The 16,119-nt window shown below is 35.6% G+C and overlaps 1 protein-coding gene across 3 annotated transcripts in view; it reads left to right on the top strand.

The window, feature by feature from the left end:
* The window catches only part of PDE7A (phosphodiesterase 7A), a 73,271-nt gene that overhangs the window by 42,488 nt on the left and 14,664 nt on the right, over positions 1-16,119 (top strand). For 2 of the 3 annotated variants that reach the window (XM_084282949.1, XM_084282947.1), the window contains exons 3-4: positions 2,985-3,068; positions 15,279-15,430. In XM_084282949.1, coding sequence (XP_084139075.1) covers positions 2,985-3,068; positions 15,279-15,430 — 236 coding nt within the window. The remainder of the gene's footprint in view (positions 1-2,984; positions 3,069-15,278; positions 15,431-16,119) is intronic. The other variant, XM_084282948.1, reaches the window with a different exon arrangement.

Raw genomic sequence — 16,119 nt, 5'->3', positions numbered from 1 at the left:
TTGACTTCTGTTGCTGTTTGAAAGAATTACACAGTGTCTGGTAAAAAGTCATTTGAAATGTTATGTGTTTTTTTTAAGTTACCTATGATGATGAACACATTTTTCTTAAAATTAAGTTCATTTCCAAGTGATAGGGTTACAAAATCTCATGCAGAATTTCCCAAGCAAATCAGCATGTAAAGTTAGCACATTTGGCATCAGTTGATCTTCAGAGATCAACTGAACAATGACTTCAAGATAATGGTCAGGTACTCCTGGATGTTGTGGGACTAACAACATGTGAAGTAGAGATTAATCTCATTGTGTTTAGGCACATGATTTCGTAATATGCTAACACACAGTCAGTGACGTGTTATTCCTTTTTATTTTATACGTGTGGGAATTTCAGACAGATGTATACTACTTGTCTATTTGAAGCAGTTTTTCAAAATGCATTTTTGGTCTGAAATCTTGAAAAATGCACTAGTACTATACAACAATAGTGAAGAGAGCTCTTCTGCTTTTGTTTTGACCCAATAGGAATTTCTACTTTAGGCTTATTGCAACACATTGTAGTTCTGTAGAACTGCTAACATTCTGCAGAATTCCAGAATAAATTCAAGTGTATTCTGTAGAAACTGTGGTTGAGAACTCGATTCTTAACAAAATGACCTTTTTCTACCACAACCAAAGAGATTGTATTTGTAAGGAACAAATTTTTCCTTAACAGCTATTTAATGACATTTTTTGCTTTCCTTTGAGAATTTAATTAATGTGTATGCAAGTATATAATCTCATTTTACCCGTATCTTATTACCATCAATTTTTTGCCACATGTATGCTTAATATTCCACTTCTACTTTTGATTAACTGTTCCTCTAAATAGGCAATTTTATAGCTCCTGATAAAAGCAGCGGAGTTAGTCCTGCATTTTTCTTGCTGTCCTACTCAAAATCTACAACATTGATGGCATTTCAAGAGAAACAGAGGTACCGTTATTCTAGCTGTTGGGAGTAGGCACCAGCAAAAAATAATTAATAAAAAAAAAAAAAAGGAGGGAATTTTTCTAGGTACCATTTGTCAGATGAACCTGCTCGTTCTGTTGTTTGCAGCATTCCATGTTAGTCTCCAGGTATTTTTCGGTGAACTTCTCCTTACCTTGACTCTTCGAACAAGTAAGTTGTTCGCAAGAGCAGCAATATACTGCCTGAAACTACTTGCTGATTCATGTTAAGGCTGGTACATTTTGAAAGTTAAGGATACTTTGAAAAATAAATATCATTTATACAAGTTATATTTTCTGTTAAAAAAAAAAAAAAAGCTCAACTGCTCAGTTCAGCTGGTGCACTGAAAATTTACACAGCTGTCTGACTGATTTGTCAGATAAATTTGCATGATAGATAATGAAGGCTACGTTTTCCTTTGTGTAAACATACTTTCTTATACAACTACTAATGTACTCACCTCCCCTTTTCCTAAATTTCCTCTTTTCCTTTTTATTCGCTCATTCTTTAAATCCACCAGCTGTCTTTGTGCCTAACAGAAGAGTTCTACAATTTGCTGCCTCTGTATTGTCTGGGAAAAGACAAGCCTCTTGCACCACTGCTCAGATGAATACTTGAAATTTTTAATTCAATAAATTGTCAGTGGTCTGAAAATAATTCAGACCACATTCTGAAAATTTCTATAGATAGCAATGGACTTACTTTACCTTGCAGCTCTGTTAAGGTTTTCAGTTTAAAAAAAAAAAAAAAGTATTTAGTATGTTTTTACTGATAAGAAAACTTTAGGCTCTTTACAGAGGGAGCCTGGGATATACTTATCTTCTGTGGTGCTTCCAGCGTGCTTCACAAGATAACATTCACGTGAAGTGTGTCACTATGGATATGTCTGTGCTTACAGATATGTATCTCTGGACAGATGGTTAAGTGCTGAAAGTATATTACCTAAAGATATTGACCAAAACTTTAGTATCTTCTGACTTACACTGTCGTCTTCAACATTACAAATTAGCCAGTTGGCAAAGGAAAAGCAGTTAGAATACTACTAGTTAAAAACCTTTACGTTAAATAGCACTATATATACATATTAAAATCAATCTTGATTTCTTGCATTAAATAATTTTGATTAACATGAAAATCATTGTTTGAAGAGGGGAGCATACTACACTTAAAGGATTTTCATAATCAGAAACCAGAAAATTTCCACATCTTAGATTTCACTTTTTTGTTAAGGTCTCAGGGTGTAATGCATTTGGTTTGCCCAAATTTATAATTGGTAAAGGTTTTTTAAAGTGAAAGCTTTAATCCAAGTGAACTGCTTATGCATACATCTACCTTACAAAAGAATACTGATCAGCTTTCAGTTGGTAAAATGCCTAAGTAGAAATCAACAAGCATGCTAAAATTCAGGTTAAAGCTAATTGCAGTGCAAAATAGTTTTATAAAATTTTAATACTGAGTTTTGGTATTTTAATAGGCTCATGTGTAATATTCAAACAGCTGAGCGCAAGTAAGTAAATGCTAGTGGGAAAATATTCTATTATGTAAAATAAAATCATACTGTAACTAGCTTATTTGCTAAAAGCTACCATTTCTAGAAGCTGAATCTTTTTGTACTATACGAAATGTTATCGTTTTATGTGTGTTACTGAGGAACAAATCAACTTTCAATGTTATTGTTTCCTGTCATATCAAGGTGCGTTTTTACCATACTGGTGTAGCAAGCTGTTCTTAATTTCATCTGAATGCTTGTCACATGCTTCTGGCAACGTACGCTTAGGCAGGAGAGGTTTTGACGAGAAAGCATGCAATTGCATGTTTAACAAGTCTTCAAACTTTGTTTTGAATTTCACCTTTAAAACGAAAAGCATTGAAATAGGCCTATTGTTTGAATAACCCTACTCCATTAAGTACATGAATCTTTACCCCTCCAGGCTATGTTCATTTGCATTTTATCTCTGCCACTCTTCCACACTTTTATTTCACTCTTGACCCTGTTTCTAGGAGATGTGCGAGTAAGAAGTCGGGCAGGATTTGAAACAGAGAGAAGAGGTTCTCATCCATACATTGATTTCCGTATTTTTCACTGTAAGTATTTAAAAGCAGATTAATGACAAATAAACAAAGGCTTCCATTAAGTTTAACTAATGAGCCTCTAAAAATAGAGTTAGCAGCTTATATAGCAAGACCATTTTTTATATTACTTAAGAAAATCTTTCATGCTACTTCATTACCAAAAATTGAATAAGAAAATCTTCACCACTAAATTTCTGTTTCTAAAAACATAGCTTAAACTTGTATTTATTGAATTTAGACCTGAATTCCTGTGGAAAATAAGACTTATCTAAAAATACTGATGTGTATGCTGAGTACTTACTTGGAAGACACAATCAGTTGAGAAGAATACTTCCCTGCAGCAGAAGGGCTCGGTGCAGGATGATGCTTGAAAAGAATTACAGTACATTGTTCTTGACCTGATCGTAGTCAGTTAATATTGCATTTTCTCCAACAAGTAGCTAGACCTTAAATTTTTCACAGGCAGACAAATCTAAAATAGAGATGAAAGTGTTATAAGCAAATAGCAGGCTATTTTTTTAAATTATGGGTTTTAGGAAACACTTTTTTTTTTCTTTTTCCTCAGAGAAGTATTACAATAAGAATATTTTTGAATAATTTTACTTTTTTTTTCTCTACATCCATATTACAACTAAATGTATCAGTACTTGTAATATCAAAGCTGCAGTAACCACCATACCTGAATATGCAGCAGAACACAGAAGACGTGTTAATTCAAGGATGCAAATAATATTAATGTATCGTCACGAAGTATCTATACCAACGTTGTAGCTGCACAATTCTGAATAGGCTGTGCAACGGTGAGATTTGGAAAAGCTATTTCACGGTAACAAGTGTGGTTGTAATAACCTTATTAATAAAAAAAAAAAGGAGTGGCAGAAACTGTGCTAATTGATAGTCTGATCTACCTGAAGATGCTCATTTTTAAAGTAGGTCACTACTTAAATCTCAAACTCTTAGTTTCATTCAAAAGTTAGTTTCACAAAATAGGTGAGAAAACAAAGTTTGAAGAGTATGATGTGTTGAATGTTTAAATAAAGAGGAGAGAGATTCTGTCTCAAGTCCTGATAATTCTGCTGAGAATTAAAAAACAAACAAACAAACACCTTTGTAAAAATAGCATGCAATTTATGAATTTTATATACATATATATATAAAAAGATATGGCATTTCATGCTGATACAGGAAAATATTAACAGTAATACTAAAAGAACAGCATGTTAGTCTTGTGTGATATTATTGCCATCATCAAATTAACTGTATTTTCTATGATACTCGTCACGCTGTTCCCGTCTTGACAGTTGTGCATCAGGCAGATGAGGAAAAGGATTTTCACACCCTTTCTTCTTGCCCCTACTTGTTCAGGCACAGGCAGCAACTTTTAGCAACATCAACTGCGGTGTCTGATGACAGCAAGGAATGTTGCTAGGAGGCCCAAAAATTCTTCGGCTGTAACTTTCCTCTGGAGTCAGCTGCTGTGGCAGTTCTCAGAGTTGCCACATTAGAGTCAGATTTATTTTACACTTAAGAATCGTGGCCTGTTGCAGAGTTGATCGCAGACTTCAGACTCCTGCTTCTTCATATAGAGTTTCTTTCCTATAAAGAATAAGGTGAATGAGGGCATGTAAGGAATTCAGCCCTGTATCCCACAGTACCAATAAATTATCTGTTCTTTTACAGAATTAAAAAATAAGTTTTCATTCTCCCTGCAATGCTAATTGAGTCCTGATCAGTGTTTCCCTAATAGTTTTTAGACAAAACAGTTTTAGTATCTTGCTACTTGACTGCAGATAGAGAGGAGTTGTGGGACCTGACCTGAGCTGATTCTTGGGATACTTATTTATTTTTTCCTCTGGTAACTCCAGAAGAATTTTGCCTTGTTCATCTATGGGGCTGAAAAATGGTCAACCATAAGAGAGGAGCCAGTCAAGCTAAAACACGTTCTCCTTTGCTTGGAGCAAAAACTGGGCTGAAATGGGTCTCTTCTACAGCAGAGGCAGGCTAAGGCATCTGAGTGTTGTCTTTTTTTTTTTCTCCTCTCCACGACAGCTACATACCCAACATCAGTAATGCCTGGCTATGTTTCCTTCATGCTGTTTGTGAAGCTTCATTGTAACTTTCACCTGTTATTGACTAACTCTACATTGTGTTTCTAAAAATTTTGCAGCGATCATTGCTTACCTCTTTTACAGATGACATGCCGTGGCTATCATTCACAGTGTTGAAGCATTATTGCCATTGTATATTTTGCTTAGCTAACTTTTGTTGTTAAGCATCGTTTTCATTTTTTTTCTCAGTGGTGTTTTGTGAAGAATGTCCAAGTCTTTCAGGAAGTCGAGCCAATAAACTGCCAACTAGTTTTTCCAATGTTTTATTAATGGATTCTTAATCCAAACTTTTATTGATAGGTTTGAAGAGTACAGAATTTTAAAGGCATGACTGTATTTTCAGAAAGCTACTGTTGTGATTATTTTTTTTTGGGGGGGTGAGGGGGGTGGGGGCAGAGGTTGAAAAAACAATCACTTTTCTTTTTAATACTGTTTTCATTTGCAACTTTATCTTGCGTTGCCAAATACCAAAGTAAACTTTGTTAACATCTCAAGATCACTTCTACTTAAGGATTATAAGCTCAGTGTCCGCATCTTCACTCCAGCATTCTGTAATTGAATATTCAACTCCCTAAATTGGCTAGGAGTATTCTTACCTGTACCTTCTTTCTAGGAAAACCAGTTGTGAAGTGATTGCTGGAAAAATGTTTTTGTTGTTGTTAGAGACTGTAGTGTGGGAGACACATCTGCGGATTATGAATGCAAGATTTGACTGATGGTCAAACTACGTTTTTTGGGTGCCAGCTTTTCTTCTACACTGTATGCTGTTCCAGGAATCATGTTTTGCTAGCTCTTCACGGGAACTCATCAGAAAGGACAGCACAATAAACAGGTTTTTGTTTGAACAAGACTACATCCTGCCACATGGGGAAAGTCAGTATTGTGTCCCACATGTTGGTTTGTAATCAGTTATCATGGGGATGTCAATTAGTAGTTTATCTGTTACTGTCATCTGGTGATTATGTTTCTGTGGAACCATGGGCGAGTTAGCGGCTAAAGGCTGTGGATTCTGGAGAGGGGAGAACAGCCACATAACTTTCTTCCTCAGAAGTAAATTAATTGTAGTTTTTTGTTCAGTGGATATACATTTTTCACAGTTACACAGTAAATTGCATATACTTTAACAATATTTTACTGATTTGAACATAGAGCACATTGCAGTCCTCAGGTAACAAGTTTGACATTTTACTGTCTGACTACCGTCATGTGCTGTTTGATTTTCAGGGAAGTTGCCCTAAAAGTGATTGCAGTGGTTGGTTATGACCATTCTCGTTCTCTGGTGGCTTGCAAATAGTTTACAATTAAAGTGGTTGCTTTTTGAATTGTTTCTGAACAATTTAATGTCAACAGATTACATTGATTAAAGCTGCTGCAAAACAAAACATTTTCTAGAATAATTGGTAAATGATGGTATATGAATGTTCCCTTTTTAAAAATAGCAAACCAACAATAAAGTTTTAGGTTTTTATTTTCTGGTTATTTAGAGGTTATCAGTAATGTTTAATTTGCTAAAATGTATGCATGTATATATGTGTAGATATTTTCTTTGTGTTTGTGAAGACTCTGGCATGTACAAACAGAAGAATGTATTGTGTGCTCCCATCACTCAGTTTCACCTGAGAAAAATCAGTGAATATGCTCAGTGAGGCGTACAATATGTTACAGTGGGGAAATGAAGCCAAAATGAATAAGTAAGATAACAAACAAAACCATGAAGCATCTTATGCAGATACAATTTAATCCTTATAAAATTCCTTTTTGGGAAAAGGTTGTTGGGTATAGTCTGGAAAAAACGGATAACAACAAACAAACAACAACAAAAAAAACAACCAACCAACCAAAAAGCTTTGGTCTTGTGGAGAGGAAACTTTTTTTTATTCTTGCTTTTTCCTTTTGTATCTGCACCAAAATAGATAAGATCTTGTCAAAAGGCTGTCAGAATTCTCTCATGCCACTGTAGTCTGAGCATATTTGTACGAGATGATGGTGATGTTGCCAACACGTGGCTCTACTTGGTGTTCCAGAGATAACTGAGTATGTCACATCTGTGAGTTAAAATATCTTAGAGGTAAGAAAGGATTTTTGAGTTAATCAGTATGTTTCTGTAAACATTTAGGAATGACTCAGTTTTGAATCAACTTGGTGCTTACAGTACAGAGATACATCCTGGAGAGAAAACGTGATTGGAGCTCACTGACATCACTGAGATATAGATAGATGTCTTCTTCCTGGCTGCATTCGGAGCCTTTTTTATAGTGGAAAGGAAGAGTTCAGGTGACTTGCATTGGCGATGTATAAATCTGATTCTCTGAGTGCAAACACATGAAGAAATGCCAGATTTTATCTTTGGTGTACAACTTTCAGACAAATATAAGTGTGGATAAATTCACTGAACATTGTATCTGCTACTTTGAGATCTGGCAAGCGTCAGCAAAGTGTCAGCATCTGCATTTGCACTGTTGCTTTGAACTTGCTTCGTTCACAAATCATTTAAAAAGATATACCTTGGACAGTGAAATAGACTTATCTTAGATGAAAAGCCAGAAGTCAAGTGAGGAAGAAGAATTCAAGTCCAAATTGATTGCCTTAAAGAGTTTGGGAAATCCATAACAGTACCCGAACATGCTTTTGACTGTCATCTAGAGGCTGAGATAAAATGAGCACAGCCCAGAAGAAGCTGAATGCTCATTTTTATTTCATGAAAATAGAGGAATTACTGAGCTGAATTTGTTGAACAGGAAAGAAAGCTATTCTTAAATCTTCTACTGTGAAGAAAGGCAAATTTCCCAACAAAGAAAATCACGCGAGGAGATTCCCATGTGGTCAGAGGTTGATTTAAGTATTTTATTTCTGTGTGAAAATACCAGCACTAAGGACTGAAAGGCTCACACTCAAGAGATTTCTCTGAAAGTTGCCTTTCTGTGCAGGACATGTTCTGAAATTAGCGTCTCATTATTCATAATCTGGAGTGCTAAAATAGTTTCTCTCATTCTGATGAGAGAGATTTTTGCTTTAAATTAGTGCAGAGAATGCAATCACACAAGGGAAGCTGCAAAAGCCTAGTCACGGGAAAATCTAAAAAGAGCTTTGGTCAAAAGAAAACAGTGAAATTAAACTTGAAATCCAAGTGTATTTGTAAGCTTGGTTAAGGAAGATTTCCATGTAAAAGCTTCCAGTTGAGAATACAGGACAGATACGCATATATTTTGCTGTGGTAGATGGTTGTTTTATCTGCAAATTTCTTCTCAAGTTTCTGTAAAACAGCATGTGTGCTCTGGAGTCTTGCACAGGTACAGCGCAGTGTTTTATTGCTGAGGTAAGTCTGACCTTAGAAGAAGACACCGTCACATCCTAGTTTTTTCACTTCTTTTGAACCTCTTTAATGTGTCCATTTTTCCAGGTAGCTTATTTTTAAAGTTATACTTGGAGCCAAGTTTGCCATCATAAAAAATGCAAGAATTCATTTGTTTTTGCCTGTTTCCAGTGTGACTTTTCTACTTACAGTCATGCAGCCTTTTAAAGGAATTCTCCTTTTTTCCGTCAACCAGAGTGTTTCTTTTTTGAATTCTTCTTTCATTTGTGTGTGTGGGGAAGAATGGCCAAGAAGAATGACTTGATAGTTCTGTCATTCCATTGTCATGGAACTGGAGAATTATACAACACAAAAGAGTGGGTGTTTTCTTGGAAGACATCTAGAAAAAAAGATCTGGTGACGGTCTGGAATATATTATCCTTGTTTTGGGAGAAAACTCGAACCATTACGTTGTCATGTGTTCTTGTTTGTTCTTCAAGAGCATTAACATCTCAACACTGACGACACTTAAGTATAACTTTTTTCCCCCCAAGAAACGTTAGTGTATTCTGATGATACTCAGCTATGTATTTTCTTTCAATGAAGTTTATTGGTGTGAGCTACAGGTTTGCCTTGCCCTTTAGATGGAGTCGGGTCAAAGAAAAGTACGTAACTACAAGATTGCTAGGGTTATGATTCAGTATATTGGTAGGAAAAGTGTATGTCTTATGAGTACTGTTCCCTAGTTCTCAGGTAACTGTAAAATGTTACTCAGTTCAGTACAGGAGTCCCATTGCTCAATTCACTTAATTTTATATTGTTCCTGTGATATTTACAAAGATTGAGGAGCCAAAATTCAAAAGAGTTATATGGATAGAGTCCTTTTAGATATCTTTTCGTAGTGTTTTCTGTACACGTTTGGTGCTGTGTTATTTAAAGGCATACAGTACCATTGGTGATTTGGTGTTTAATTTGTACTGTAGTAGTAAAATCCCCGTACTTTGAGTCATTTCTCTCAAATACTTTGCTTTGAGCAGAGAGTTGGTCCAAAGAGCTATGAGAAGTCTCTTCCATCCTGAAGTCTGTGGCTTCCCTCCTGGTCTATGGCTTCTATACTTTGCTAAGACAGTATTTTATTATGCAAGGTCCTTCAGAGAGGGGGATCATCTTCCATGATACTGGTGCCTAATGGTTGTATTTGATCATTGGGGGATATCTGTTGATATCTGTATCTGTTGAAAGTTAGTACTTTTTTTTTTTCCTCTTTCCAGTCAGTCAGAAGACACTTGCAAAGCCATGTTTCTTTCATTAAACATTAATCCATCGCAGAATTTTCAGTGATCGTTTTCTTAAAAAAAAAAAAAAAAAAAAGTCTGAATGTGTACACAAATGCATACGTGGGATACCTTAAAACAGTTTGACCTGACTTTCTTTTAAGAGGGGATTTTTGCAATGATGCTAACAGGGCTTAAGAGTGGATCTAAGGAAATATAGCAATGTAATTTAGACACCAGTAATCTTTTTATATATAAAGTTCTTCTGAAATTGTATGTTGCAAGTTATATCATAGATTTTATTAATGACTCTAATACCAAATATCTGAAAAGTACCTAAAAATGCAAACTATGACAGTGAAAAACTTAGTATAGAGCTAAACAGAACTTGGAGAAAACACAATCTAATACATCTAATACAATGCACTTCATAACGGTTTGTTGGGAATAGATGTGAAATTAGAATGCTTATGGGTCCCTCTAGTGGTGTGAAGTGCTAGGTAATACTTGTAAATTGTTCGTAAATAGAAAATGATTTGTATCTTGGAAGGCCTTAGAAATACAGCTGCAGTTGTCATGTGAAATTGAATATTTCTTTCAATATATTTACAGGTAGTGGAAACTTTCTTTTAGTATCTCAGGGCTGGTGATACCTGCTATGTAAAAATCATGAAAGGAATAGCTAAGTAAATGTGTAGTTGTCTTTACTATACCAAAATTGTGAAATATTCCATGAAGAGAGAAGAGATTCTCTGTAGTTCATTTTTTTTTTAGAAAAAGAATCTCCTCTGGTGGCCCTGTGCACCTCAAACTCCTGTTTGATATTCAAACGTGAGAAAGATCCATGCTTTCACTTCTTATATTATACATCCTCATTTTTATTTATGTTAGTGGCAGAGATATCAGATATCCTTGGTTAAACTCTTTCTACTGATAATAGTAAAAATCAATAATTTTTATCATAGATAATTTTGTATCTATGTTTCAGGCTGTAGGAGGGAAGATGTGGAGGTAAGTAAAGTTCATGAGCTGGATTGCCTTGTTTTGACCAAAACCCCATCAGAGGCTAGGAGTTATCTTTGCATTAAAAGAAAACCGAATCGGTTTTGCTAGGATTTAAGGCTTCTATAAATAAGAAATTAAACCACTAAGTTGTCATTCCTCCTTTCATTCTTTTTCCTTACTGTACAAAAGATGAAAATATTGAGAATAAATATATCAGTCTAAGGTGGCTTTGTGTTTTCCCTATTTTGTCTTTTTATTTTAACACAAGAAAAAAAATTTCTAAAGTCCCTGTGAAATGTGACAATTTTTCTTTCTTTTCGTGAAATAGAATACGCTTCAAAGATTGGGAGTGGGAAAGGATTAGACTAAGTGTCTTGGGATGCGGATGAAACCTGTTGCACGAAGGCAACTTGCATAACTTAATTTTCTGATGTGCATTCATAACATTTTGCTAAAATAACTGATGTTAGTAAACCGTTATTTTAGAGTATTTCGGATTTTTTGTCCTATTAGCATCTCATTTCTAGATGCCTGAAAACGAGAATGACTATCCTAATAAATAAATAAACGAGCTTAGAAGTAAAAATCACATCGGATGGTATTCTAACTTTAAGTGGGGGATGAACTGAAAAAGGAGGAACGTCCTAGGAGAGCTGCTGTTGACCAGGCACAAAGACCTACAGTTTGTCTTCTGGTTTCTTGCATCAAAGCTGGATCTGACTGCTGCAGCTTCCTTCTTAGCACTTCCAACATCCTGACTTTGCTTTCATGTCATGTACTTATTTATTTTATCATTCTAATTTATCCTTATACCGTCCTTATCTCTTAAGAACAAATGCTCAGGGTAAGACATTAGAAAGGCATTTAGCACACGGAAAGCTCATGAAAAGAAGCAAATGAAATGAAGGACATTTGGGCTGGGAGGAGGAATGTTTTCATGTCTTTTTATATATGTCTTGAGCAAAGGTAATGCACCCTTCCATTATAAATGAAAAGAAAGTAAAGCCATTGTGGTGCCCTGTATTCATTTTATTTTATTTTTTTTACTGAAATTAGCAAAGAATTCTCTATCATTAGTCATAAAACTACGTTAATCATATATATATAAAGGGGAAACAAGTTTCTGTTGCACTGTTGCACCTTTTAGGCTTTAGCAGTCCTTCCCATGAACTTGTCTTTGCTGGTCTGCCATAACTCACAAAGGGATTTATTTTTTTCATTTTTATTTCCCTTTTATCCCTTACAATAATACTTTCTGACAAAAAGGGGGCTGCAAATGTGGATGCTCTCAGTGTTACTGCAGCTTAAAAATCCTTTTTTTTTTTTTTTCTCCTTGAAATTTTCTTCCTTGAAAGCTAGCTATTTTCTTTTTCTGCCTCCTTTTTAAATTAATTACCTGTCAAACCTCCACATCTGACTCACCTATCCCCAATCATCCCATATCAAATGTCTAACTATTTTAGGGAGATCAGCTCACTCGCTGGGTTGGTGTAGTCCCCCTGAACCAGGCATTCTGGAAGGGCTCAAAATCTCTCATTTGGAAGTTATGCTGATCACTGGAGGTCTAAATAATGGGATGTTTGGTTGAGGTGTTAGTACCTTCAGCTGAACTTAGGGTATATGTGTGGAATGAATAGTAGCTCAAAGGGAAACGCCAAGTCCTGCACCTGAGGAGGAGCAGCCCCAGGCACCGGCACATGCACATGAAGCACTTCTTCACTGCGTGGGTGACCCAGCCCTGGCACAGGTTGACCACAGAGGTTGTGGGGTCTCCTCCTTGGAGATCTTCAAAAGCCACCTGGATGTGGGCCTGGGCAGCCTGCTCTGGGTGGCCCTGCTTGAGGAGGGGGTTGGACCAGATGGCCTCCTGAGGTCCCTTCCAGCCTCCAGCCATTTCGTGGGGCTGTAATAGCAGTAGTGATGCCTAGAAAGATATGGAATGAAGTCAGCTTTGTCGTAGCTTGCTTGAATTACATCAGCTGGAACAGTTGAAGCACGAAATGGTTGGAGGCTGGACTTTTTTTCTTTAACCAAATAAGGAGGAGGATTAAAATGATACGGACAGGTCGTGGTTTATGAACTGTACAAACTGATGATAATTTAGAGGTGAAAATTATGTTGAAGTTGCATCTTACTAGTGCATTGCAAAGTGAAGAGCAGTGACTGTTCAGCTTCACAGGAAACTGCATTTCCTTTGAAAATTTATTTTTTCTGTACCCACATAGTGAGAAAAAATATTGAAATTTGTGCAAATCCCCTCAAATGACTTACAAATGTGAAAATAGGTGGAATGTAGGGACAGACAGCTGAATGATCATGCTTTTGTGCTTTGCTGTCAAAAATGTGTTTTACTTGTGTTACCTACACTGTGCTGCTGTTCTGCCAAAGACTGAGTGGCATCTATGAAAGAGTTACTCGTAGCATGACATCAGGAGTAGCTTTTTGTTAACTACAGATCTATAAAAAGCCTACTCATGATCAAGAAAACTTTGTACTTCTGAAAGACTTTTCCTATTGAAGTATTTTCTTTTACTGAGATGTTGTGAAGTTCCTGGACTTTGTATATGGATTTGTGGACATTTTAGATAATTTCATGACCAAAATGTAGTCATTTTATATTGTTTTATTTCAAACCAAATGACCTCAGGTCTGAAAGTTGGATTTTAAGCAACTAGATCAAGATTAAGAGGGAAAAAATAACTTCAAAACCTGTGCTGTGCTAACAGGAGCAGTTACAGTGCTGCCTGCTTCTGTGTTCTGCAGGATTGACGGTGTCTCAGACTGTACTCTGTTAATAAACTTGGTTAAAAAATATTGTCATGGTAATGCATCATGACAGAATCTATTTATTTGCCTTCTGTATTTGAGAACGCTGTTTTTATAAGCAAATTTATCATATGTAGTATACCTGCTTACATAACCTGGATATATGTATATCAGTGTCTTCAGAGGAAGTGCCCCTGACCTTAACTGGGATGAGTAGGAGAAAAATATTTCATTTGAAGTTGTCCGTGTTAGCTCTTTGAAATGATAGGAACTTAATTCAGTGTCCCGGTAAGCTACCTGATGCTTTTCAGCTGTGTCTGAAAGATGATTCCCCTTTTGTCAATTAGATTGCTGTTAATTCAGACAATTGATATAAAATGTTGCTGCACTTCAAATACTGTGTGTTAGTGTAATTCTTTTCTGTTCAGAAATGCTTTATTAGCGTAGATTGGAAATAAATCAAGGAGGTAATGTGGAGCAGAAAGAACGGTGTATCTTCTGCAGGGAGACCAATTTATATAATTAAAGCTTTATCTTGCATATTATCTTGCATAGAATCAAACTGCTCTCACTAGAAATCATCGAGGCTTTTAATTTAGGTCCTTAATAAGGCCACACACTTTGTCTCTTAACATATTTTAGGCTGTGTGTTAAAACAAATACTATGATAGTTTATTTCACTGATTTCTAATCTGCCTTGCTTGTGGAAGGTCAAGAAGTTGGGTTCATGTTGTTTTTGAAAGTCTGTGTTTTTGGAAAACAGCATATTTGCTTTTACTTCCTATCTTAACATGTTCTTTTCTTTTTAATATACATCTTTTTGGACAAAATGAAGGAACGTAAAAATTATTGAATGTTGGTTACGTTAAACTACTGTTCGGAGTAATGCTGGAAAGAGAGTAAAGGTGAAGTTTGGCCATAAATATTTCAGATTGGAAATATCTGAACCGCTGCAAAGAAATGGTAGCGATGTGTACTTTGGTCTGTAGGTTTCTGAAACAAAAGTGGTCATAAGCTAGCATGAGTCCTTTGGATGGCTAAACTGGTTAGCCTAATAAAAGTAAAGCAAAATAGTTGGGTTATTCTTTGAAAGGAAACTACAGACACATTCTGTAGTTGTTAAACTGTACTGCGAAAGGAAGTTAGATACACTGGGAGAAGTGTAGGTCGGTGTGTGATTGTTTCTCTTTTTTTTTTCAAGAGAAGTAGTTCTGGGTAAAATTACCTGAAAAAGCTCGTGTGTTAAAACCTTGCTAGTAAAATTAAGAAAATTTCTGAGCTTTAAAATCTGTATTTGTGTTATTTGTAGATGCACAAAATCACTTTATAACTTCTGCATCAACACATTCTTTAGATGGTATATGTATCTAATATGATTTGCTAGGGACACGGGTTAGATGTGCATATGTGACAGCAGTTTTCCAAAAGGAACTTGCTTGCAATATTTGTGTGTTTGCACAATTTCTGTAATATTTCTGTCCTAACAGTAGCAGTGTTCCTTAGAAAGAAACGTTGCAGCTATAAGTTAAATATTTGTTTTTCTTCACAGGATGCTTAAATAGAAAACGTTCTTTTCTAAGCCATATCTCTGCATTCACTATTCATAGTGATCTCTGTTCATGGCCGAAACATTTGATGCACCAAAAAAAAAAAAAAAAAAAAAAGGCTGTGCAGTTGTTCTACCAGACTTCCTTGAACAGTGTTTCTTGGTAAAGTGTTTTTAGAGAGAGTATTTATTTTCTTGTTTTTTTGTTTTTTTGTTTTTTTTTTTAAATAGCAAATTCTGAAATTGAAGTGTCTGTGTCTGCAAGAAATGTGAGAAGATTGCTTAGTTTCCAGCGATACCTGAGATCTTCCCGTTTTTTCCGTGGTATCACTGTTCCAAACTCTTCAAACATTTTAGATGATGATTATAATGGACAAGCAAAGGTTGGTGGCTTAATTTTTATCTTGGTTTTATCAAGCGTGTCTTTAAAATGTTTGTTTGCATATAGCACCATCATGTTAAGAGGCAGTGCAAGGAAACAGGTTTTTAAGCATCTATTTTTATGTGTGCATGTATGTTTTGCAAATACTTTATAAGGTCCAGCGAATGTTATGTGATTTCTGACAAACTCCTTCACCTCCCCTGAGTTTACTGGGGTATTGTTTAGAACTTACGTGGTTTGCAGTTTAAACAAAACAAAACAAAACAAAACAAAACAAAAAATCTAGTGAATCAAGGATATATTATCACCATAATAATTGAAGAAAAAGTGAAGAAGAATGTATCTGTATTTAAGAAATGTAATGGAACAATTTGGGCAATTTCTTTCTCTCCCTCCCCTTTTTAGTCTGATTTCATTAATGACCATCTGAAGGAGTGACTGACTACTACTGCAAGCTCAATAAAATGTAGTAATTGAAGTTATCAGTAGAATATTACATCAAAATGACATTTTTTTATATGCAGTTCTAGAAAAGTATGATAGCTGTAATATGCCTGTGCTATGGGACAGGTAAAGCATGTGGGAAGAGAGGCAATACTAACAATTTGTTAGCTGGATAAAGAAAGGGCTGGTGAATTGGTGACAGAGGATGCCAAAGGGGAATGAGCAGGCAAAGTTTACAGGTTGTTG

The sequence above is a fragment of the Netta rufina genome (genome assembly GCF_964035555.1).
Source record: "Netta rufina genome assembly, chromosome: 2".
Classification (NCBI taxonomy): Eukaryota; Metazoa; Chordata; class Aves; order Anseriformes; family Anatidae; genus Netta; species Netta rufina.
Note: the sequence above shows the minus strand (reverse complement) of the source record. Positions and strands in the feature narration are given on the sequence as shown.